Source organism: Vipera ursinii, assembly GCF_947247035.1.
Source record: "Vipera ursinii genome assembly, chromosome: 3".
Lineage (NCBI taxonomy): Eukaryota > Metazoa > Chordata > Lepidosauria > Squamata > Viperidae > Vipera > Vipera ursinii.
This window is the reverse complement of record NC_139516.1, coordinates 4,932,074-4,956,834: the sequence shown is the minus strand read 5'-3', so window position 1 is coordinate 4,956,834 and position 24,761 is coordinate 4,932,074. Positions and strand designations below refer to the sequence as shown.

The window sequence follows — 24,761 nt, the reverse complement described above, 5'->3', positions numbered from 1 at the left end:
GCCAAGTGCCTGAATTTTTGACCGTGTGATCTTGGGGTTGTAAATGTGAAGACTTTTTCCAGTGCTGTTATAACTTGGAACGGTTGCTAAACGAATGGTTGTAAGTTGAGGACCTCCTATGTTGTAGAATATAGACCACCTGCTGGTTTTAGCATTACAAGGGAAAACACATGCACAAACACACACAAGTGTGTTCTCAAAGCTACTTTGAGTGGCTCAGCGCCTGATCACTGAATATTCTGCTGGGCTAAATAATTCTCAGTTCTCCATGAGGTTTTAAAGCAGGGGTCTTCAAACCTGGCCCTTTTATGACTTGTGGACTTCAACTCCCAGAATTCCTCAGCCAGGCACGTGTGCCTGGCTTAGGAATTCTGGGAGTTGAAGTCCACAAGTCATAAAAGGGCCAAGTTTGAAGACCCCTGTTTTAAAGAGTTTCTAAAAACTTTAAGGCAGGGGTCTTCAACCTTGACCAACTTTAAGACTTGTGGACTTCAGCTCCCAGAATTCCTCAGCCAGCATATGCTGGCTGAGGAATTCTGGGAGCTGAAATCCACAAGTCTTAAAGTTGTCAAGGTTGCAGACCCCTACTTTAAGGGATCCTTCCATTAGAATTTCTTCCTATAAGCCAGGGGTCTCCAAACTTGGCCACTTTAACATGTTTGGACTTCAACTCCCAGAATTCTGCAGCCAGCCATTCTGGCTGGGGAATTCTGGGAATTGAAGTCCACACATCTTAAAGTGGCCAAGGTTGGAGAGCTCTACTATAGGCTGAGAACTTGCTCTGAATCTAGCCCAGCCTACTTGGGTCTTGGTGATAGACTTCGCACTGATATCCCATGGCCTGTGTGATTTCAGCAAGGAAACTGGGTCCAGAACCTGATTAGTGAGAGGATGGGGGACCACTAGGAAATGCAAAGTTTCAAGACACGTAGATTAAAAAAAATATATCCTGGAAGAAGACAGGTACATGTAGTCCTGGACTTAACGACCACAATCGAGGTCGAAATTTCTGTTGCTAAGCAAGACAGTTGTTAATTGAGCTTTGCCCCATTTTATGATCTTTAAAGTGTTAAGTGAATTGCTGCAGTTGTTCGTAACACGGTTGTTAAGTGAATCTGGCTTCCCCATTGACTTTGCTTGTCAGAAAGTCACAAAAGGGGATCATGTGACTCTGGGACACTGCAGCTGTCATAAATATGAGTCAGTTGCCAAGTGTCTGAATTTTGATTCAGACTGGGGATGCTGCAGCGGTTGTAAGTGTGAAAAACAGTCATAAGTCACTTTTCCCAGTGCTGTTGTAACTTCAAACGGTCACTAAATGAACAGTTGTAAGTCGAGGACTACCTGTAGCTAATCACAGGAATTGTGCCCTGCTCATCTTGGCTGCCCCCTCCTCCCAAAACCAAGCAGAAGTTGGATAGGAGACCACCAGGAAAACTTGTCGCCATAGGCTAGGCTGGGAGATTGAGGACTGGTCTGCAAAACAGGCCTTGGCGATGTGTTTTGCATTGATGCCCTGAAGCGTTATGTCATAAAATCACCAGGAGCAGAGCTAGACGTGAAAGAGAGCAGCCCTCTTTGATCTTATTTCATCCTGCGAGGCCTTTGATCTTTTAATTGCAAAGGAAAAGAACCCTGTGATGCCGGGTGGCAGCTGAGATTTGACAAAAAAAAGATTTCATCTCCAGAGATTTTGTCTCTGATTCCTGTGGCCCATTCTAGTCAGTATTATAATCAGGAGGGAGGGAGGGAGGGGAGGAGAAAGAGAGAGGGAGGGAGGGAGGGAGGGAGGGAGGAAGAAAGAAAAAGAAAGAAGGAAGGAAGGAAGGAAGGAAGGAAGGAAGGAAGGAAGGAAGAAAGAGAGAGAAAGAAAGAAAGAAAGAAAGAAAGAAAGAAAGAAAGAAAGAAAGAAAGAAAGAAAGAAAGAGGAAGGAAGGAAGGAAGGAAGGAAGGAAGGAAGGAAGGAAGGAAGGAAGGAAGGAAAGAGAGAGGGAGGGAAGGAAGGAAGGAAGGAAAAGAAAGAAAGAGAAAGAAAGAAAGAAAGAGGAAGGAAGGAAGGAAGGAAGGAAGGAAGGAAGGAGAGAGGGAGGGAAGGAAGAAAGAAAGAAAGAAAGAAAGAAAGAAAGAAAGAAAGAAAGAAAGAAAGAAAGAAAGAAAGAAAGAAAGAAAGAAAAAGAAAGAGAAGGAAGGAAGGAAGATAGGAAGGAAGGAAAGAGAGAGGGAAGGAAGGAAGGAAGGAAAAGGGGAAAAAGGAAGGGGGAGAGAGGGAGGGAGAGGGAAAGTGAAAGAAAGCAAAGGAAGGAAGGAAAATAGGAAGGAAGGAAAGAAAGAAAGAGAAAAAGAGAGAAAGAAAAGAGAGAAAAAGAAAAGAAAGAAAAAGAAAGGAAGGAAGGAAAGAGAAAGAGAGAAGAAGAAAGGAAGAAAAGAAAGAGAAAGAAAGGAAGGAAGGTAGAAAGAAAGAAAGAGAAAGAAAGAAAAAAAATCAAAAGGAAAGAGAAAGAAAAAGAGAAAAAGGAAGGAAAGAAAGAAAGAAAAAGGGAAGGGCAAAAAAGGGAGAGGGAAGGAGAGGGAAAGAAAGAAAACGAAGGAAGGAAGGAAGGAAGGAAAGAGGGAGGGAGGAAAAAAGAGGCGAAGAAAGGAAGAGAAAGAGGGAAGGGAGAGAGAGAGAGTGAAGAAGGAAGGAAAACGTGTTCTTGAAATAGATTTTCTTGGGGGGGGGGTCTCCTCTCTCTTACCGCCTTGAAGCGGTGGAAATATTTTCTTCCTTAATGAGTCTATCTGCTGTATTTCTATGGTCGTGGATTTTAATTTTTTTTCCCTTTTAAACGCTTTTAACGTTTTTACGTTGCAAGCCGCCCAGCGCCATTGGATATCAGCTGGGCGGCGAATGAAATTTCATAAATAAATTTCGTAATAAATAAAATAAATGTCATCATTCATAGAGAAAACAAATCTCATTAATTAACCCGCGGAGCAGACAAATCACAACCGGGTTGGAAAGAGGGAGAAATCTCCCACGCAGCCTCGCCTCCGTCTTTGCTTGAAATGCCTCGCGGGTGATGCCGTCTTCATCTCCATTGCTTTGTTGTTGTTGTTGTCTTTCTCTTCCTCTCCTCTCTTCTTGCCATCAGCTCTTTCTTCGCTCGCCCTTTCAATTCAGGCTTCGTTCTCGTGAAGGGAAGAAGCCGGGGAGGAAGGACTGAACCACCGGGTTTTCAAACGGGAGGCTTCTGAAACATACAAGCGGAAAAGAACGAGAGAGAGAGAGAGAGAGAGAGAGAGAGAGAGAGAACAACAACAAAAACCCCACACAAACCGATGACCAGAATTTTCCACCCACTGATTAGAGACGGAAAAGGTGGCAATGGTGGGCGAGAGGCAGCGTTGAGGACCTGGGCGGAGATGTGGAGGCAAAAAAAAGACCCGCCACGTCTCTTGAGGATATGTCTGCGACTCACCTTTTGGGTGTCGTGAAAAATATCGCCCAGTGACCTCCCAAAACAGTGTTTGGAGGTAGTCCTCAACTTACAATCATTCGTTTAGTGACTGTTTAGATAAAGGATGCTGTGCTTCAGGGGTTAGATGGCCTAGACCAGGGGTAGGCAACCTCGGCTCTTTTATGACTCATGGACTTCAACTCCCAGAAGTCCATGAGTCATAAAAGAGCCGAGGTTGCCTACCCCTGGCCTAGACATTGATATTTGAACATAGATCTTTTTAACATTTATACTTTAGAACAGAACAGAACAGAACAGAATACAATAGAATAGAATAGAAAATATGGAATGGAATGGAATGGAATGGAATAGAATAGAATAGAATAGAATGGAATGGAATGGAATGGAATGGAATGAAATGGAATAGAATAGAATAGAATAAAATAGAATAGAATAGAATAGAATAGAATAGAATAGAATAGAATAGAATAGAATAGAATAGAATAGAATAGAATAGAATAGAAAATATGGAATGGAATAGAATAGAATAGAATAGAATAGAATAGAATAGAATAGAATAGAATAGAATAGAATACTTTATTGTCACTTTAAATGTACACTAATCAGCATATATTAAAATGGAATTTCATTGCATTCAGCTCTCAGAAAAATGCCATTTTGTATAAACCCACATAGACACACAGATACTGTATATGACAGAAAGAAACATCACAATCTAGTTCATATATATAGAGAATATATATAATTTATATAAATTTGCAGGATCCTTTTTTTCGCCATATATATATATATATATATATATATATATATATATATATATATATATATATATATATATATATATATATATATATATATATATATGGCGAAAAAAAGGATCCTGCAAATTTACAATGGCATAAGGAGCAAAGCTGTTGCAGAATCTAGTAGTCATGCTATAAATACTTCGAAACCTCCTCCCAGAGGGGAGCAACAAAAGCAGACCATGAAGTGGGAGTGTGGGGGTCTCTAAACAATGCTTATTGGTTTCTCTTAATCTAGTTGAAAAAGGGACGCGGTGGCTCAGTGGGTTAGGACGCTAAGCTTGTCGATCAGAAGGTCGGCAGTTTGGCGGGTCAAATCCCGAGTGCCGCGTAACAGAGTGAGCGCCTGTTACTCGTCCCAGCTTCTGCCAACCTAGAAGTTCGAAAGCACGTAAAAAATGCAAGTAGAAAAATAGGGACCACTACGGTGGGAAGGGAACAGCGTTCCATGCGCCTTTGGCATCTAGTCATGCTGGCCACATGACCACGGAGACGTCCTCGGACAAGCGCTGCCTCTTCGGCTTTGAAACGGAGATGAGCACCGGCCCCTGGAGTCAGAAAAGACTAGCACGCATGTGCGGGGGAACCTTTACCTTTACCTAATCTAGTTGAATGTTAATATATTAACATTATATATTTGCAATAACCCAATATTTATTTATTGGGTTCTCCTAATCTAGCTGAATGTTAATATACATTGCTAGTCCATGTATGATATGCCATACGTTAAATAATAATGACTATTTGAAGTTTCGACAGCATCCCCATGGTCATGTGATCAAAATTCAGGCACTTGCCAACCAGCATGTATTTATGACAGTTGCATTGTCCCAGGGTCATGTGAACACCTTTTGTGACTTTCCCAGCCGGCTTCTGACAAGCAAAGTCAATGGGGGAAGTGAGATCCGTTTAACGACCACACGATTCACTTCACAACTTAACACTTCAGTTAACAATTGCAGCAATTCAGCTAACCGTGGTAAAAGGTTTTGTGCAAATGAGGCACAACTCACCAAACTTCCTCACTTCGCAATGGAAATTTTGGACTCAGCTGTGGTCGTAAGTCGAGGACTACCTGTATTTGATATTAAAGTTCCTTAGGATAGAAAATTATATCAGAAGGATCTTCTCCTCTCAATCACAGATATTTTTGGATGGGAAACTCGGTTGGTGGAAATGCCAAAAGGGCTTTTTTTCCCAAGAGGCAACTGGACTTCCTTTGTTTTTCCTCGAAGACGTTTCGCTTCTCAGCCGAGAAGCTTCTCCAGTTCTGGCCTTCAGTTCAGTTCTTCAGAACCGGAGAAGCTTCTTGGAGGAGAAGCGAAACGTCTTCAGGGGAAAACAAAGAAAATCCAGTTGCCTTTTCAAAAAAGCACCTTTGGGACACCCCCCCCCACAAGACCTAGATGACTGAGGGTCTCCATAGACATCCGGGGGTGGAGCCCTCTCTTCAGGTCCTGTCTAGCTTTTCATGCCAGACATTTGAACCCTGAACATCTCAACAGGACTTCGATGGTGTAAAGATGGTGACCTTTGGTTCAACCTTCACATGTCTACCTGTGTTTCCACCTGCCTCGGAAGCCAATTATCGTGGTTTGTTGGAGTGTTCTCATTTAACATCCTTTTCTTTTGATCTCTCTCTCTCTCTCTCTCTCTCCCTCTCCCCTTAAACCCCAATTCTCTGGGATGGGGCCTGTTCTGTCGGTTTTCCTACCTGGTTTCACTCCAAATGTCTCAACCCACCTGATGGATAGAGGAAACTACGCTGGGATATGTGAGGAACCAATTGGCATCCTGGTTTGATTTGAATACTAAATTGTGTGAGCTTCTGCTGGTGCTCAAAGGCGCATGGGGGAGGATGCCACGGCGTGGGTCAGCTTGCCCTTCCTCTAACCCAGCTGGTGTGGTTTAGGGTTGGCTTCTGTAGCAAACACGGGGTTTGCTCCTCTTCCCTCACCAAAGTAGACCTGCCAATGATGGCCATCATTAGGAGAACATTTGGAACAAGTTTCCGAGGAGCAGACCCAACCTCTGGACTCAACTTAATTAAGTAACTTCTGGAGGCCATCAACACGATGAGGTGATTCTAGGGACATTGAGTCAAACATGGTGAGGTGACTCCATGAACTCACAAGGTCCATTCAAAGGGCTGGGAAGGAGAAGAAACTCAAGTCACTGCTTCCAAATTCCAGATAGCCTCCATCTTAGGTGACCTCAAACACAGGGTGTCTGATACTCATGGCTGCATTTGAGATACTTTAAGATGGCGGAATTCAGTAGAAGACAAGGGAGGCTGTCTAGCAGCCTTGTTTTTAAGGGAGTGGACACGGAGAGAGTGTAACATGTAGTCTGGCCCTGTTCTGTCTCTTGAAAACAAAGCCCGAGAGGCTTTTGGTGAGGTGGAAACTTGAGATGGTTGCCACCTCGAGGCAGAAAAGAGCCATATTAAGTAATTCGGTGGGTTAGTTGAGTGTCTATAAGCCGTGTTTTTCGGCTTTAAGATGTATGCACGTCAACTCCCAGAATTCCTCAGCCAGCAAACATTATCTACACAACAAAACAGTGTTTCTCAAGCTTGGCAACTTTAAGATGTGTGGCCTTCAACGCCCAGAATTCCCCAGCCAGCCACGAGGGAATTTTTAAACCGGTGATGCCAAATTAACCAAAATGAGGATCTGAGTCACTTTGTTACCCGTTGACGCTGCCAGATGTATTTGGATTCCTGTATTTGGATTCCTGATTGTTGGAATATCTTGCTTGTCTGCCTGTCTGTTGCTTTAAAACCAGCCTGGCCAAGGTTTGCAGCTTTTGAACCGCATCTGCTTTGGTTTGTGCGGACGTTGTTAAAAACAGCATCCTCTTTTCTTGCGAAACTCTGGGATTGAGGGCGCGGAAGGAATCCACGGGTGTCCTTGGGCCCAGCCCAACCAACCACACAGAATCGGCAGGGGGGGTGTTGATGCATTTCATTGTCCTGGTTAAGTTCCCAGTCACCTTCTGGGAGACAGGATAGGGTGGCAGCTGCCAGGATTGGGGCGGATCAGAATAAGGCCCTTCTTGAATCAATTCTTTTGAGTTTTTCAAACTTCTGGCCAATCCCCTCCTCCATTGCTCCTGTTGTCTCCCTTCCCTGTCTAATTATTATTGGTGGTCTGAAGTGTTGGGTGGTCTGGATTTCATCCCTGTCGTCATTCTCGTAAAAACCTTGTGCCCGCAGAATTGTCACTGGCTGGAGAGCTGAATTTTGCTTTTTTTTTTTTTTTTCAAAATTTGGGGCGCTCGTTGCTCTCTGAGCTTGGCTGTTTTCTTGCAGACGTTTCATGACCCAACTAGGTAACATCAGCAGGGCACTGAAGAGACCACCAAGGAACTCATAGTCCTCCTCCTCCTTCCCCACACCCCACAGTCCGTTCTACCACTGACGATGTTACCTAGTTTGGGTCATGAAATGTCGTCAAGAAAGCCACCAAGCTCAGAGAGCACCAAGGACCCCACAGTCCTCCTCCTCCTCCTCCTCCTCCTCCCACTGATAATATTCCCTAGTTTGGTAATGAAACATATGCAAGAAAAACAACCAAGCTCAGAGAGCACCAAGGACACCACAGTCCTCCTCTTCCTCCTCCCCCTCCTCCTCCTCTCTGCCCCCTGCACTCCTTTCTAGCACTGATGACGTTACCTAGTTGGGTCATGAAACATCTCCAAGAAAACTGCCCAGCTCAGAGAGCACCAAGGACCCCACAGTCCTCTTCTTCCTCCTCCCCCTCCTCCTCCTCCTTCTCCTCCTCTCTGCCCCCTGCACTCCTTTCTAGCACTGATGACGTTACCTAGTTGGGTCATGAAACATCTCCAAGAAAACTGCCCAGCTCAGAGAGCACCAAGGACCCCACAGTTCAACCCTGAGCTACAAATTGTCTTTCCAAAATGTACGACACGGCCCAAGGTTGAATAACCTTAACCTTAAGCTGGGTGGTGTTGCGAGACCTAACCTGTGCTTCTTAACTCAAAAGAGGAGCTGAGGCCTTTCCTGCTTTGGATGATCCAGGGAAGGTGGCCAGAAGCCTGTGTGGTTAGTTCGGCTGGGGAAAAAGAGACCTTAGGAAGATCTTTCTTCAAGTTGACCCGTGCCTCTCCTTCACTTGCAGGGCAGCGCTGGCTTCTGCTCACCAGTGCCACCCTCTCCCCAAGACCCTCAGCGTCCTGAAGAACACGCCCCAGGTCAGGGGGATGCACACTATCATCCGGTGAGTGTTCAGCCTCCCAGTTGGTGCAAATGTTCCCCCACCCACCCTCCTGTGATGACCCAGGGCACAGCACTGAGGCAATGCAGTCAGCTGGCAATTCAAGCCGCCCTTTAATTGCTCCAAGTTTTCCCCAAATGCTCCCACATTTCTGGCAAGCCTCCAACAAAAGAAGACAAGCACCCCTTCGGCCGACTCTGGCTGCAAGTCGTTTCACATGCAGTCCGATTAGAAGAGGAATTTACTCAAGGCCACGGAGATAACAAGGATTGACACATACATTGTAAACCTAATGAGCCGGTGTGAATACAAGCTTGCCTGAGCAGTTTCGAAAGAGAATCTGAAATACAGCCCGAGGTCTTTAAACATTCAAACAACGTTGTCAGTCAGTCCAGTAGTCAGAGTTCCCAGGTTTCCAAGCAGAAGTCACAGAACAAGAGATCAGCAACAATACACGAAACTCCAAGGAATCAGTGTTTGTTCCCGACATGCCCCTCCCCACAGCGTCTCCTTAGTCCCCAGGTGTGACTTGTGGAGAGGGGCGGGATGCTCTCTTCCTGAGTAGTTAAGCCTGCCTGTGTTGTTCCCCCCTTCTCTCCACTCTCCGTGCTCTAGGATCATGTGGGGTGGGCTTTGTTCATCACCTGAACTCTGTCTCTCCTGTTCACCCGGTCCCAATCCTGAAAGACCCTGGCCTACCTCAGCCTGCTCTTTCCCACATTCCTCTGAAGCAGGGGTTGGCAACCTTAAACCCTCAAAAGAGCCGCTTGGACCCGTTTCCCAAAGAAAAAGAAAACACTGGGAGCCGCAAAACGTGCACGGGGGGGGGGAGAAACTTGATTGAAGAGTTTAATTAAAAAAGAAATAGAGGCTGCTGTGCATGAGTTCTCCCTCTCTCCCTCTCTCTTCCCCCCCCCTCTCCCTCTGATCTTCTGCTCACCTGGACAGCTGGCCTCTGACAAGCTCACACACATTCTTAATGGGCTGGCTCTCCTGCCCTTGGTCTGCCAGTCCTCTTCCCCCACTCAGTGAGAGAGAGAGAGAGGGAGAGAAGGGAAGCACAAGTGCCTCTCTCTGTCTCTGTTACTCTCTCTGAGAATGGCAGAGGACTGGGAGCCGCATGCAGCTCCAGAGCTGTAGGTTGCTGACCCGTGCTCTGAAGCCACAGACACCTCCATCAGGCTCTGACGGAGGCATGACACCTCCTTATTCTCCTTCCCTTTTACTCTGCTACAAACTCAGGGGTGTGGAGAACACAGGCAGTCCTCGACTTACAACAGTTCATTTAGCGACTGTTTCCAGTTACAAAGGCATTGAAAAAAAGTGACTTATGACCGTTTTCACACTGTTGCAAGATTTCCCGTGGTCATGGGATGAAAATTTGGACGCTTGACTACTGACTCACACTTATGACGGTTGCCACGTCCCGGGGTATGTGTGTGTGTCACATGATCCCCTTTTGCGACCTTCTGACAAGCAAAGCCAGTGGGGGAAGCCAAATTCACTTAATAAGTGTAAGTGTGAAACGATCACTAAACAAATGCTTGTAAGTCGAGGGCTACCTGTAATGGAATTCTACTTTATTGTCAAGCTGCGTTAACCAAACCTTGCCAGCTTCAAAGTACAATTTTTCCGCCATCCCCTTTGAAGCTCAGTAATCTGGAGCAGAGGTGCACAATCCCCGGGCTGTGGCCCACTACCAGTCCTTGAACCCGTTCGGAACTGGGATGCGGAAGTAGCAGGCAAGCACATGTGCACATATCCCCACATGCCAGAGCAGCGGGCAGGCGCGCACAGTCTTATTTGCGCGAGAGGCAGGCGCGCATGCCTGCTGCTTCTTCAAATGGAGCTGCATGCACATGCATGCTTGCCTGCCGCTCACGGGGAACCATCCCCTCTTTCCACCCCGCTGGGCTGCAAAGCCGGAAAAGTTGGTCAACTGTGACTTTTATCTTGTTTCTTGTTCTATCCCTTATGCAGTGGTGGGCTAAGCTTCCTCTTATCTGTCCATTTCATCAGCAGCCTTCTCCCTGTCTCGCAAGGTCATCCTCACATACCGTTCACACCCTCCAAGATCATATTTGCCCCCACCCGCTTTTCTCTTTGCAGGAACAAGGAGACAAGCCGGGATGAGTTTATTTTCTACTCCAAACGGCTAATGCGTCTTCTGATTGAGCACGCGCTCTCTTTTCTGCCCTTCCAGGTAAGTGGCAGAGACAGAAGAAATGTCTGCTTTGTAAGTTGGTTTAACGATGGAGACCTGAACTTCAATGGATACTGGGCCTTGATGAGAAAAATTAAAGTTTTACCCTCAGGCAGGAAAAAAAAAATCAAGTACATAAGTATAGAACAGGCGGTACTTGGCTCAAGAGCAGTAACTGCAAAAGGGATCTTGGACTCCTAGTGGACAATCGCTTAAACAGGAGCCAGCCGTGTGCTGCAGCTGCCGAAAAAGCCAACACAGTGCTAGGCTGCATTAACAGAGGGAGAGAATCAAGATCACATGTAGTGTTAATACTGCTTTGTAATGCCTTGAAGAAACATCAACAACCTAAGATATGCAGATGATACCACTCTAATGGCAGAAAGTGAAGAAGAACTAAAGAGCCTCTTGCTGCAGGTGAAGAAGGAGAGTGTAAAACTTGGGTTGAAACTAAACATTAAGAAAACCAAGATCATGGCATCCGGCCCTCTCAATTCCTGGCAAATAGATGGGGAAGAAATGGAGGTAGTGACAGATTTTATTTTCCTGGGCTCCAAGATCACTGCAGATGGGGACTGTAGCCAAGAAATTAAAAGACGCTTGCTCCTGGGGAGGAAAGCCATGGCAAATCTAGACAGCACACTAAAAAGCAGAGACATCACCCTGCCAACAGAAGTGTGTATAGTCAAGGCTATGGTCTTCCCAGTTGCAATGTATGGCAGTGAAAGTTGGGCCGTAAGAAAGGCTGAGCGCCAAAGAATTGAGGCCTTTGAACTCTGGTGCTGGAGAAGACTCCTGCGAGTCCCTTGGACTGCGAGGCGATCAAACCGGTCAGTCCTAGAGGAGATCAACCCTGACTGCTCTTTAGAAGGCCAGATCCTGAAGCTAAAACTCAAATCCTTTGGCCACCGAATGAGAAGGAAGGACTCACTGGAGAAGAGCCTAATGCTGGGAAAGATCGAGGGCAATAGAAGAAGGAGATGACAGAGAATGAGGTGGCTGGATGGAGTCACTGAAGCAGGAGGCGTGAGCTTAAAGGGACTCCAGAAGATGGTAGAGGACAGGAAGGCCTGGAGGAACGTTGTCCATGGGGTCGCGATGGGTCGGACACGACTTCGCAACTAACAATAACAATCCCTTGATAAGACCACACTTGGAATACACCATCCAGTTTTGGTCACCCTAACCCAAAAATGATGCTGAGATTCTAGAAAGAGAAAAGGGAGTCATAACTGGTGATTTAAGGGACTGGAGGCTAAGCCACATGATGGGAAGTTGTGGGAACTGATATATTGAGTCTAACAAAGAGAAGAACTGGCGTGACACGTTAGCAGTTCTTCCAATATTTGAGGGGCTACCACAGAGAAGCGGGGGACAAGTTATTCTCCAAAGCACCTGAAGGCAGGACAAGGTGTAATGGATGGAAACTAATCAAGAAGAAAACCAGCCTAGAACTAAGGGCAGATTTCCTGTCAGTTAAAATATTTGACCAGTGGAACAGCTTGCTACCAGAAGTTGCGGGTGCTCCATCACTGTAGCTTTTAAAGAAGAGATTGGACAGCCATTTGTCCAGAAAAGTATAGGGTCTGCGAAGACCTCCAATGTCCCTTCCAACTCTGTTGGAATACAATTCTGAATTCTTTTGTCTGTCCACAGGAGTGCATAATGCGTTGATTTGCTGCAACAGTCAGCCTAAAACAGGATCACTGGTGCAACCTCTTAATAGGGTTTTATCCAAATCAGAGTTTGCATGCAGTGGTCCTTAAGTGAACCCATTGTCCACAGTGATGGATTTTATTTTATTTTTTGCCAGAAACAAAGTACTGTAAACTCCGGTGCCTGGCAAAAAAACAACAACAACAACCCTGTCAAATCATGGTCATGTTCCCATGAGACACTACAAATAGCTGCAAAAGTGGGCCTGTTGCCAAGGGCCCACAGGTGGTAAGGGGCTGCCTGCTTGTCAAGGACCATTTTTGGCATCTGTCATAACTTGCAACGAGGAGCACCCATATTTATTATTTAATTTATGCCATTCTCCTTTTTTGCCTCCAGAGCTGCACAGTGCAAACGCCGCAAGGCCAGGACTACGAAGGCTGTACATACAGTGGGAAGCAAGTAAGTCGAACCAGCCAGAGATCTTGGAAAAGAAAATTGTGTGACCGTTCATTAGCCCGTAATTTTTTTGTGTGGATTGTTGGCATTTTGCATTTAGGTTAAAAATCTTATTTTTGTAAGGCTGTTTTAATCAAGAGTGCCTCGGGCAGTTCCTAAAATTCTTAGAGCAGCGTCAGCAAGAATTCAGAGCGGAAAATGGAAACACAAAGATATAGAGCCACCCAACAGCGCAGGAACCGTAACGAAAATGCCCCTCCACCCCATCCAGGGATCTGATAACATCAGTACCCTCTTCTTTGTGGCTAGAGAGAGAGAAGGAGAGAGAGAGAGAGAGAGAGAGAGAGAGAGAGAGAGAGAGAGAGAGAGAGAGAGAGAGAGAGAGAGAGATTGAGATTGAGAGAGATTTGAAAACCATTTTAAGTATTTTTCTAACAGTGTAGAACCTCTGAATTCATTTGGGTGTTAGATCTAGGCTAATTTAATTTGGTATGTTTTAATTTTGGTCTTTCAATGTGGCCCAGAGTCCAGTGTATTGTGAGATGGATGGAAGAGGTAAGGGAGGGAGGGAGGGAGGAAGAAAAGAAAGGGGGAGAGGAAGGGAGGAAGGAAGGAGAAGGAAAGAAGGAAGGTGAGAAGAGAGGGAGGGAGGGAGGAAAGGAAGGGGAGATAGGAGGGAGGGAGGGAGAGAGGGAGAAAAGAAGGAGGAAGAAAGGAAGGAGGGAGGGAGAAAAGAAAGGAGAGAAGGGGGAGAGGAAGGGAGGAAGGAAGGAAGACGAGAAGAGGATGGAGGGAGGGAGGAAAGGGAGAGAGGAGGGAGGGAGAGAGGGAGAAAAGAAGGAGGAAGAAAGGAAGGAAGGAGGGAGGAAAGAAAAGAGAAGAGGGAAGAAAGGAAGGGAGAGAGGGAGAAAAGAAGGAGGAAGGAAGGAAGGAAGGAGAAGGAAAGAAGGAAGAGAAGGAAGGGAGGAAGGAAAGGAGAGACAGAAGGGAGGGAGGAAGGAAGGAGGGAGAAGGAAAGAAGGAAGATGAGAAGAGGGAGGAAAGGGAGGAGAAAGGGAGGAAAGGGAGGAAGGGAGAAAAGAAAGGGAAGTGGGATAAAGGAAGGAAGGAGGAGGAAGATGAGGGAGGAAGAAAAGGAAAGGAGGAAGGAAGGAAAGGGGAAGAAAAGAAAGGAGAGAGGGGAGGGAGGAAGGAAGGGGAAGGAAAGAAGGAAGATGAGAAAAGGGAGGAAGGGAGGAAAGAAAGCAACCAGGTCCAGATGTTCTCTTCTCTTTATCAAAGTGAGCCTTCCTGCTTTCCTGGAGCAGACCATTGTCTGCCTAGAGGTAACAAGAGAGAAATCAATCTCTGAGCTTCCGTCTAACCCAGAGAAGGCGGAAACCACGGTTACGTGGAAGGCTGGCAGAATTGCACCGTCTCTCTCTTCCAGATCACCGGCGTCTCCATCTTGAGGGCTGGAGAGACCATGGAGCCAGCCCTGAGGGCCGTTTGCAAGGATGTCCGGATCGGCACCATCCTGATTCAGACAAACCGATACACGGGAGAGCCTGAGGTAATAAGGCCGAAGCCCATGGACGATTCAGGACCTCTTAGCAACGCGCTTCGCGATTGGTTTATTGGTTAGCTCTCCACCGGAAACCGTGTCCCTGAGCCCTCAGCATCTTTTAAGTTGCGTGGACTTCAACTCCCAGAATTCCCCAGTCAGCCACATTGGATCTGTTTAACGTTCGTTTGTCTGACAGAGAGAAATGAGTGGATTGTAGTTTAGTCTGTTTCCCCCGATTTCAGGCTACCTGAGCTATTTTTAAAACAGTTAACTTTTCCCCCCCAATATATTATTTTTTTAAAAAAAGTTTTAATTAAAAATTATACATATTGTTTTCTGCTTGGTTGTTTGTCTGGTGTTAACCCCTGCTTATCTGGATGTAGGTTAGGGTATGTATGTGTGTGTGTGTGTGTGTGTGTGTGCATACTCATATGTGTATATGAAATGAAAAGACCAGAACACGTCCTTTCCAGCAGCCTACACCCAGATAAGCAGGGATTAACGCCAGACAAACAGCCGAGCAGAAAACTATATCTTAATCAAGGAATTCCCAAGGAGAAAATCGTCCCCTGGCAGAGCAAGCGACTGTTTATAAACAGGGAGCAAACCCCACAATCGCCAGCACTGATGATGTTACACAGTTGTGTAATAAATAGTAAAACAACAACAACAACTGAACTGCTTGTCCTTTGTTTTCAAGTAATATTGTTGCATTGTTGTACACAGATCTTGAAGGCGCTTTGAAAGCAGGAATTTTACCGCAAAAAAGCACGATAGAAATCCTTGTAAGGAATAAATACACAGGCAGTCCTTGACTTACGACCGCAATTGAGCCCCAGATTTCTGTTGTTCAACGAGACATTGATTAAGTGAGTTTCGGCCCATTTTGACAACTTTTCCCGCCACATTTGTTAAGCCAACCACTACAGTTGTTAAGTTAGTAACATGGTGGTTAAGTGCATCTGGCTTCCCCCATTGACTTTGCTTGTCGGAAGGTCGCAAAAGGGGATCACATCACCCGGGATGCTGCAACCGTCATAAATGTGAGTCAGTTGCCAAGCATCTGATCACGGGACAATGCGACGGTCATTAAGTGTGAGAAAATGGTCATAAGTCACTTTTTTCAGTGCCGTTGTAATTTTGAATATCACTAAACAGACTGTTGTAAGTCGAGGACTACCTGTACATAAATAAATACATAAGTAAATCTCTCAGGCGCTCCTTGCTTGCCCCCTCTCGTCTGTGTCTCTTCCCTTTCAGCTACACTACCTGAGACTCCCAAAGGACATCAGTGAAGATCACGTGATTTTGATGGACTGCACCGTCTCCACGGGGGCAGCGGCCATGATGGCCGTGAGGGTGCTGCTGGTAAGGGAAATGAGGATCTGGGTAGTCCTCAACTTACAACAAGGCTGGTTAGCAATTGTTAGAAGTTGCCACAGACCTATCTTGCAGCTACTTATGACTTGGATCCAAAGTTACAATGTTTTTGCCCACCCTTATCCCCGGCACTTGCTCCGGTGACTGAACTTCGAGTGCTGAGCCTCAGTTCTCTCATCTGCAGGATGGGCATAATAATAATTCTGGCTTTTTAAAGGATTTTCAGAATGACCTGCCAAATAACACGTGAATTGGAGGAATATCATTATAAATAATTTGAATGTGTGCCACTGAAGTTTATATTTATATTTATTTTATTTTAATTATTTATTTTATTTTATTTTTATTTTATTGATTTTATTTTATTGATTTGATTTATTTTATTAATTTTATTTTATTGATTTGATTTATTTTATTATATTAGTTATTTATTATTTATTTATTTCATTGATTTGATTTATTTTATTTTATTTATTTATTTTATTATTTTATTTTATTGATTTTTATTGATTTGACTTATTTTATTTTGTTTTGTTTTGCTTTATATTATCTATACCCGTGGTGGTGAACCTATGGCACGTGCGCCATCGCCCCAGTCCTAGGCCTTCAGCTGGGTTTTATAAAACCTTTTTGCTTTAGGCCTCCGCCACCATGTGCAAAAAAAAAAAGTTCAATCAATCAATCAGTTTCAACTTCTTGCAGGAAAAAAAAAGATCTTGCAAAGTTGGAATTGATTGATTGAACTTTTTAGTCCCACCCAGTCTGCTGTTACTACCCAGCCACGCCCACCCAATGGGCCACGCCCACCCGGCACCCGACCATACATAAGTGGTTGATTTGGGTTGAAGTTTGGGTACTCGGTCTCTAAAAGGTTTGCCATCACTGATCTATACATAGTCCTCAATTTGCAACCGTTCATTTAGGGACCATTGAAAGTTACAATGGCACTGAAAAAAGTGACCTATGGCCATTTTTCCACACTTATGACCGTCACACCATACCCATGGTCACAGGATCAAAATTCAGACACTTGATAACTGGCATGTATTTACGATGGTTGCAGCGTTTCGGGGTAAATGTGATCGCCATTTTGTGACCTTTCCAGGTGGCTTCCAACAAAGGGGGAGAATCCAGATTCACTTAAAGACTGCGTGATTCATTTAACAACTGCAGTGATTTGCTTAATGGTGGCAAAAGAAGGTCGTAAAATGGGGCAAACTGACTTAAGTGCCTTACTTTAGCGGCAGAAATTTTGGGCTCAATGGTGATCTACGAGTAAACCAGAAAGTAAAGCTAGGATTGAAAGAGAGACTGAAATCCCTTTGTTTCCATTAGGATCACGACGTTCCAGAGGATAAGATTTTTCTTCTCTCCTTGTTGATGGCCGAGATGGGCGTCCACTCCGTCGCCTATGCCTTTCCACAAGTCAGGATCATCACAACTGCTGTGGACAAGAAAGTGAATGACCTTTTTCGCATCATCCCTGGTATTGGTGAGCGGTTCCATCTGGGATGTAAAATTGTTGTGACCATAAGACACGAATGGATGGGAGGATTTAGGGAAAAAGCTGGTTGGAATACGGGGAAATGCAGGTAGTTCTCCACTTACAACAGTTCTTTTAGTGAGCGTTTGAAGTTATCAAGGACTGAAAAAAGTGACTTATGTGTTCTGTACCAGCCTACTACCGGCCCTGCAGAAAAAGCAGGGACAACCCCTTTTACAAGAAGGCAAGAGGCTGGAATTACGCCTGCCAAATTTATTGATACAAAAACAAATAGAACAAGACAAACCAAGAAACAGGAGCTTTTCAAGCGGTTGCCTTCAGCAAACCAGCCCTCCCACGCATTCCCCCTTTTATACAGTTCAGGGCGTGGCTTCTCTCTGCCTCCTTCCGAGGAGCCCCATTGCCTTCCTCTGTTTACTCCTGATTGACTGCCTCCTGCGTCGGGCATCCTTGAACAGGGCCAGCTGTGGGTCATCTTCATCCACGCTGTCAGGCTCACACAGCTGGGTCTGCGTCGTGACCAGGTGAGAGGGTCCTGGCTGAGGGCTCTCATCAAGCTGTCCAACCCCCTCAGCAAGCTCTTCAACACTCCCCTCCTCCTCCTCCTCTGAGTCGTCCGACCCAACTGCCGAACCCACAGGCCTGACCCTGAATGACAACATTATGACTGTTTTTCACACTTAAAATTGTCTAGGGAGATTCTCAGTTATCCAGGTCATAGTTATCCCAAAGATGCTTTTTCACAAGGCAACTGGACTTTCTTGCTTTTTCTCTGAAGACGTTTCACTTCTCATTCAAGAAGCTGAAGAGCTGAAGAAGCTTCTTGGATGAGAAGCGAAACGTCTTCAAAGAAAAACAAGCAAGTCCAGTTGCCTCGTGAAAAAGCATCTTTGGGCACACTTACAACTGTTGCAGCATCCCCATGGTCACGTGATCAAAAATCAGACTTTTAGCAAGTGACATGTTTTTATGACAGCTGCATAAAAACATCCAGGGGTCATGTGATCCCCTTTTCTGTCCTCCTACACGTCAATGTGTAGGGTAGGGAGTATTACCTTGATTATTCAACAATCATGGGGACATCTTGGGGAGGTATGGCATAATGAAGAGAGTTTGGTGATAGTGGAACCAACGATTGTGCAAAGACCAAGGAACTGGTAAGTAGTCCAGTTCCTTAGAACCTCTCTGGATAAGGAGAAGACGGGAGATTGCCCACATGTGCTCCGGACAGCTACTCCTCACAAGAAGACTACAGGACAGTGGGTTTTTTTTCCCAGTTTGAAGGCTGGGAGGTCGCATTATGTGACTGCACTGCTTAGCAATAGCACTTCTTGGTAGCCAACATTAAGGATATAACTCTAGATCATGGGTGTCAAACTGCCGGCCCGCGGACAGGATGCGTTATGCCAAAACTGCGCCCACCCCTTTGCCAGCGATGGGAAAAAAACTCACGATACAACGCAAGACGTCACCTGACGTTGCGAGTTTGACAGCCCTGCTCTAGGTCATTATGTGAGGACCTCGCATGAGCCTAATTTGCAAAATCCTGCCGGCTTCCTTGTTGACTCTCAAATTCACCAAGCAAGGTAAACGTGTTGTGGGAACGCAGTTTTATGGGCGTCGTGGAATCCTACTTAATAAATGTGAATCTTAGCGTTTCTCCTGCTGTTTTCTAGGAAATTTTGGAGACCGTTACTTTGGCACGGACGCCCCGCCAAATTGGAGCGACGAGGAAGACATCCTGGACTCTTGACTATTGTAAAGAAACTGCTCTGAAGCAGTGGCAAATTCTGCATCCCCATCTTAACCCATACCCTCGTGCACTCCGCCGTAAATCTCCAAACGCTTAAAAAAAAGAGAGAATATTTTGCAAAGCAGCTATTATATTTTTCTTCTTCGTTTTGCATCAGAAGCTGAAGGAGTATTTTTTAAGGAGGGGAGTGGGGGCGGCAGGGTAAGAGAGTGGCACCTGGCTTTTGTTTTTTTTTTAAGTATGCACGAGTGTCTTCGAGTCCAGAAGCAGTTTATTTTAATTTTTTTAAAAAAATTTAATATAACTTATTTTATTAAAAAAAAACAACACACACCACACTTCCTTGGCAAAGCTGTGAGTATTTCACTCTGGTCTCTTGTCATTTCTTACCCAGAATTGCAAAGCCAGGCAGGTGTCAAGATTTGGTCTGATGAGCAAATAGATAGCCCTCAATTTACTCCTATTCATTCAATGACCGTTTGAAGTTACAGCGGCGCTGAAAAAGGCAACTTAAAATGGTGACTCCCGCTGATGACTTCTGCAGCGTTCCCCCTGGTCACGTGATTTCAGACGCTTGACGAATGGTTCATATTTATGACGGTCGCAGCGTCCCGGGGTCATGTGATCCCCTTTTGCGACCTTCTGACAAAGCAAAGTCAGAGGGGGAAGCCTGATTCTCTTAACCACCGTGTTACCATCTTAACAAGTACAGTGATTCAGTTAACAACCGTGGCCAGAAAGGTCGCAAAATGGGTGCAAAATTCACTTAACGGCTGTCTTGCTTAGCAGCGTAAATTTAGGACTCCATTGTGGTTGTACGTCAAGGACTGGCTATATTTTCTGCTGGCTAAAAAGAATGAAAAACCCGTTTGTTTGTCGAGCGGAGGGGGTGATGGTGAAGTGGAAGATTTGACACGCTACACTTAACTTACACACACACTGCTTGTGGAAGGTGGTTGCACAAGACGACTTTTCTATTAAAGCTGGAAACAACAACAACAATCTATGAGGCAGGGCTACCATTTACCGAACTGCTAAATCAGAAATGGGGTGGGGGGGGCAACCTTGGCAACTTTAAGACTTGTGGACTTCAACTCCCAGTGTTCCTCAGCCAGGCATGCTGGCTGAGGAATTCTGGGAGTTGAAGTCCACAAGTCACAAAAGGGCCACATTTGAAGACCCCCCTTCTTGTGGACTTCAACTCCCAGAATTCCTCAGTCAGGCACGCTCGCTGAGGAATTCTGGGAGTTGAAGTCCATAAGTCATAAAAGGGCCAGGTTTGAAGACCCCTGATATATAAGGCATCCTATACCATTTGGACAAATGGTTGTACAATCTCTTCTTAAAAATTTTCAGTGTTGGAGGATCCACAACTTCTGGAGGCAAGCTGTTCCACTAGTTAATTGTTCTCACTGTCTGTCAGGAAATGTCTCCTTAGTTCCAGGTTGCTTCTCTCTTTGATCAGTTTCCATCCGTTGCTTCTCGTCCTGCCTTCAGGCGCTTTGGAGAATAGCTTGACTCCCTCTTCTTTGGGGCAGCCCCTGAGATATTGGAAGACTGCTATGGATTCTCCTTCAGCTTAATTTGTTAGCCATTTGCCTATCTTCTTCTGAGGTAGGTTGAAAGACTAGGTGAACAGATAGATCCCTTGTGCTTGATTCTCTAGGGCAGGGGTTCTCCAAATTTGGCAACTTTAAGACTGTGGACTTCAACTCCCAGAATTCCCCAGCCAACATGTCTGACTCATTGTTTCTAGGAGTTGAAGAGCACAGGTCTTAAAGTTGCCCACCCTTGTCCTATACCAGGGGTCTTCAAACTTGGCCCTTTTATGACTTGTGGACGTCAATTCCCAGAATTTTTCAGCCAGGCATACTAGCTGAGGAATTCTGGGAGTTGAGGTCCACAAGTCATAAAGGGGCCAAGTTTGAAGACCCCTGTTTCTCCTTATTTCTAGGTGAATTTAGCCAATAACCAAATTGTCTGGCTGGATTAGAAGTCACTTAAGCACCTGAAAATCAAAACAATCATTCCTGTAAGGGGTCTTCAATCTCGGCCCTTTTATGATTCATGGACTTCAACTCCCAGAATTCCTCAGCTAGCATGCCTGGCTGAGGAATTCTGGGAGTTGAAGTCCACAAGTCATAAAAGGGCCAAGTTTGAAGACCCCTGGTATAGGTAGGACAAGGGTGGGCAACTTTATGACCTGTGCACTTCAACTCCCAGAAACCCTGAGTCAGACATGTTGGCTGGGGAATTCTGGGAGTTGAAATCCACAGTCTTAAAAGTTGCCAGATTTGGAGAACCCCTGCCCTAGAGAATCAAGTTTGAAGACCCCTGTCCTATCCCATCAGGGACAAATGGCTGTCCAATCTCTTCTTACAAACCTCCCGTGCTAGAGCACCCAGAACTCCTGAAGGCAAGTCATTCGCTGTCAAGAAATTTCTCCTTAGTTTTAGGCAGTGCTTTTTTTGTAAAAGAAAAAGGTGCCGGAACTCACACATGTCATATACAACCCGCCTTGCCTACCCTACAAGGTTCCATCCAAAAAAAGGTGCCGGAACTCCGTTCTGAGCGTTCTATGAGAAAAAAAAAGCCATGGTTTTAGGTTGCTTCTGTCTTGATTAAGTTTCCATCTCTGCCCACGTTGGGGGGTCATCAGAGCCAGGGCAAAGGAGGAAAAAAAATACTAATCTAGGTACACTGATATAGATCAAAGCTCCAGCCTTTTTAAAAATCTGCAACGTATAACCACGCCCGATGTAAATTCAGGGGCTAAATTTTGCCTGTGCCTGCTTTTTCGACATCTCAACGATGCTCGGTGTCGTCACTTGCAATGGAAAAAGTGTGTGGGTGGCTGCCGGCCCTAGCAGTGCACAACGCCCTGTTCGAATCTCGCCTTGCCCTTCCTCTTAGCAGTGACCAGAAAAACCAGTTGCCGGAGAGAATTCAAGCCAACCCCAAGATACCAATCTCGCCTCTTAGAGAGACAGAAGCCACAATCGGCTGAAGCCTTTGAAAAGCAGAACCTCCAGAATGGAAAAAAAAATCACCTCGAAAGAGAGTTGACGTAGGCGGAAGGTGGCTTGGGCGCAAAGGCGGTTCGCTCTTAGGCAAAAGGGTTAGGCTTATTCAGACTATCTTAAGCACAGCACAAAAGAGGGCGGGGGGGCAGCTGAAATTCTGGGGCATTCTGAGAGTTGAAGTCCACACAATGCTGTTTGGGGAATTCTGGGAAATTGAAGTCCACTATGCTAGATGGGGGATTCTGGGGAATTGAAGTCCACTATGCTAGATGGGGGATTTGGGGAAACTGAAGTCCACACAATGCTGGTTGGGGAATTCTGGGAAACTGAAGTCCACTATGCTAGATGGGGGATTCTGGGAAATTGAAGGCCACTATGCTAGATGGGGAATTCTGGGAGTTGAAATCCACTATGCTAGATGGGGGATTCTGGGAAATTGAAGGCCACTATGTTAGCTAGGGGATTCTGGGAGTTGAAGTCCACTATACTAGATGGGGGATTCTGGGAGTTGAAGTCCACTATGCTAGTTTGGGGATTCTGGGAAACTAAAGTCCACTATGCTAGATGGGGGATTCTGGGAAATTGAAGGCCACTATGCTAGTTGGGGGATTCTGGGAAACTAAAGTCCACTATGCTAGCTGGGGGAATCTGGGAGTTGAAGTCCACTATGCTAGTTGGGGAATTCTGGGAAACTGAAGTCCACTATGCTAGATGGGGAATTCTGGGAAACTAAAGTCCACTATGCTAGATGGGGGATTTTGGGAAATTGAAGGCCACTATGCTAGCTGGGGGATTCTGGGAAACTGAAGGCCACTATGCTAGCTGGGGGATTCTGGGAAATTGAAGGCCACTATGCTAGCTGGCGGATTCTGAAGTCCACTATGCTAGCTGGGGGATTCTGGGAGTTGAAGTCCACTATGCTAGCTGGGGGATTCTGGGATTTGAAGTCCACTATGCTAGCTGGGGGATTCTGGGAAATTGATATCCACTATGCTAGCTGGGGGAATTCTGGGAGTTGAAATCCACACATCTGAAAATTATCAAGGTTGAACGTTGTAGAGCGCTCAAACCACCAAACATTTTGGCTTAACAGGATGGACCGCCTGACACAAGAAGCTGAACCACAAAGTCCCATTTTCTTTTCTTTGCTTTCGGTGTGACTCAATATTGACCCCTGAGTTTCACAGCTCAGTGAGTAAATGATTGTGGGTTTCCACTGCTAGCCCACACTCGTGAGCCCCCCCGCCCCGCCCAGCCCCTCGGCCTCTTTGGAAGGCACCAGAGAGTTCGTGTATGTTTCATCCCCATTTTGTTTCCTGTGCCATATTTTGCCATAGACAGAGAGACACGCACATGATAGGCAGAGAGACAAACAGATGATAGATAGATGATAGATAGATAGATAGATAGATAGATAGATAGATAGATAGATAATAGGGATGGATAGATGATAGATATAGATAGATAAATATAGATAGATGATATAGATAAGATAGAAAAGAAAGAGAAAAAGAAAGATAGATGATATATAGATAATAAACAGAGATAGATGACAGACAGAGATAGAGATAGATATAGACAGATAGATAGATAGATGATAGATAGATAGATAGATAGATAGATAGATAGATAGATAGATAGATAGATAGATAGATAATAGGGATGGATAGATGATAGATATAGATAGATAAATATAGATAGATGATATAGATAAGATAGAAAAGAAAGAGAAAAAGAAAGATAGATGATATATAGATAATAAACAGAGATAGATGACAGACAGAGATAGAGATAGATATAGACAGATAGATAGATAGATGATAGATAGATAGATAGATAGATAGATAGATAGATAGATAGATAGATAGATAATAGGGATGGATAGATGATAGATATAGATAGATAAATATAGATAGATGATATAGATAAGATAGAAAAGAAAGAGAAAAAGAAAGATAGATGATATATAGATAATAAACAGAGATAGATGACAGACAGAGATAGAGATAGATATAGACAGATAGATAGATAGATGATAGATATACATAATAGACAAACAGATGATAGATAGACAGAAAGACAGAGATAGATGATAGATGATAGATAGATACATAGATAGATACATAGATGATAGATAGATAGATAGATAGATAGATAGATAGATAGATAGAGATAATAGGGATAGATAGATGATAGATATAGATAGATAAATATAGATAGATGATAGATATAGATAAGATAGAAAAGAAAGAGAAAGATAGATGATATAGATAATAATAATAATAATAATAATAATAATAATAATAATAATAATAATAATAATAATAATAATAATAAAGTTGGAAGGGACCTTGGAGGTCATCTAGTCCAACCCCCTGCTCAGGCAGGAAACCTTATACCATTTCAGGCAAATGGCTGAACAGAGATAGATGATAGATAGAGATAGAGATAGAGATAGAGATAGACAGATAGATAGATGATAGATATACATAATAGACAAACAGATGATAGATAGACAGAAAGACAGATAGATGATAGATGATATAGATACATAGATAGATGATAGATAGATAGATAGATAGATAGATAGATAGATAGATAGATAGATAGATAGATAGATATCGAGGTTTCAGTAATTCCAAGAAGCTTCCACACCCATCTGCACTATTCAGGTGACTCTGAGGGCACAGATAAACCTCCAAGTGGCCTCAACAACTCTCAGACAGAGTACTAACGAC

At 44.7% G+C, this 24,761-nt stretch overlaps 1 protein-coding gene across 10 annotated transcripts in view; it reads left to right on the top strand.

Moving 5' to 3' along the window:
• Positions 1–19,366, top strand: part of UCKL1 (uridine-cytidine kinase 1 like 1) — a 58,076-nt gene extending 38,710 nt beyond the window's left edge. For 3 of the 10 annotated variants that reach the window (XM_083360874.1, XM_083360878.1, XM_083360879.1), the window contains exons 8-15: positions 6,016–6,035; positions 8,404–8,502; positions 10,609–10,702; positions 12,758–12,820; positions 14,247–14,369; positions 15,624–15,731; positions 17,079–17,235; positions 18,924–19,366. In XM_083360874.1, the coding sequence (XP_083217000.1) occupies positions 6,016–6,035; positions 8,404–8,502; positions 10,609–10,702; positions 12,758–12,820; positions 14,247–14,369; positions 15,624–15,731; positions 17,079–17,235; positions 18,924–19,000 (741 nt within the window). In that variant the 3' untranslated portion in view covers positions 19,001–19,366. Of the gene's footprint in view, positions 1–6,015; positions 6,036–8,403; positions 8,503–10,608; positions 10,703–12,757; positions 12,821–14,246; positions 14,370–15,089; positions 15,233–15,623; positions 15,732–17,078; positions 17,236–18,923 lie in introns of those variants that run through there. The other 7 variants (XM_083360876.1, XM_083360875.1, XR_014492266.1 and 4 more) reach the window with 6 other exon arrangements.
• The last annotated feature ends 5,395 nt before the right edge of the window (positions 19,367–24,761 follow it).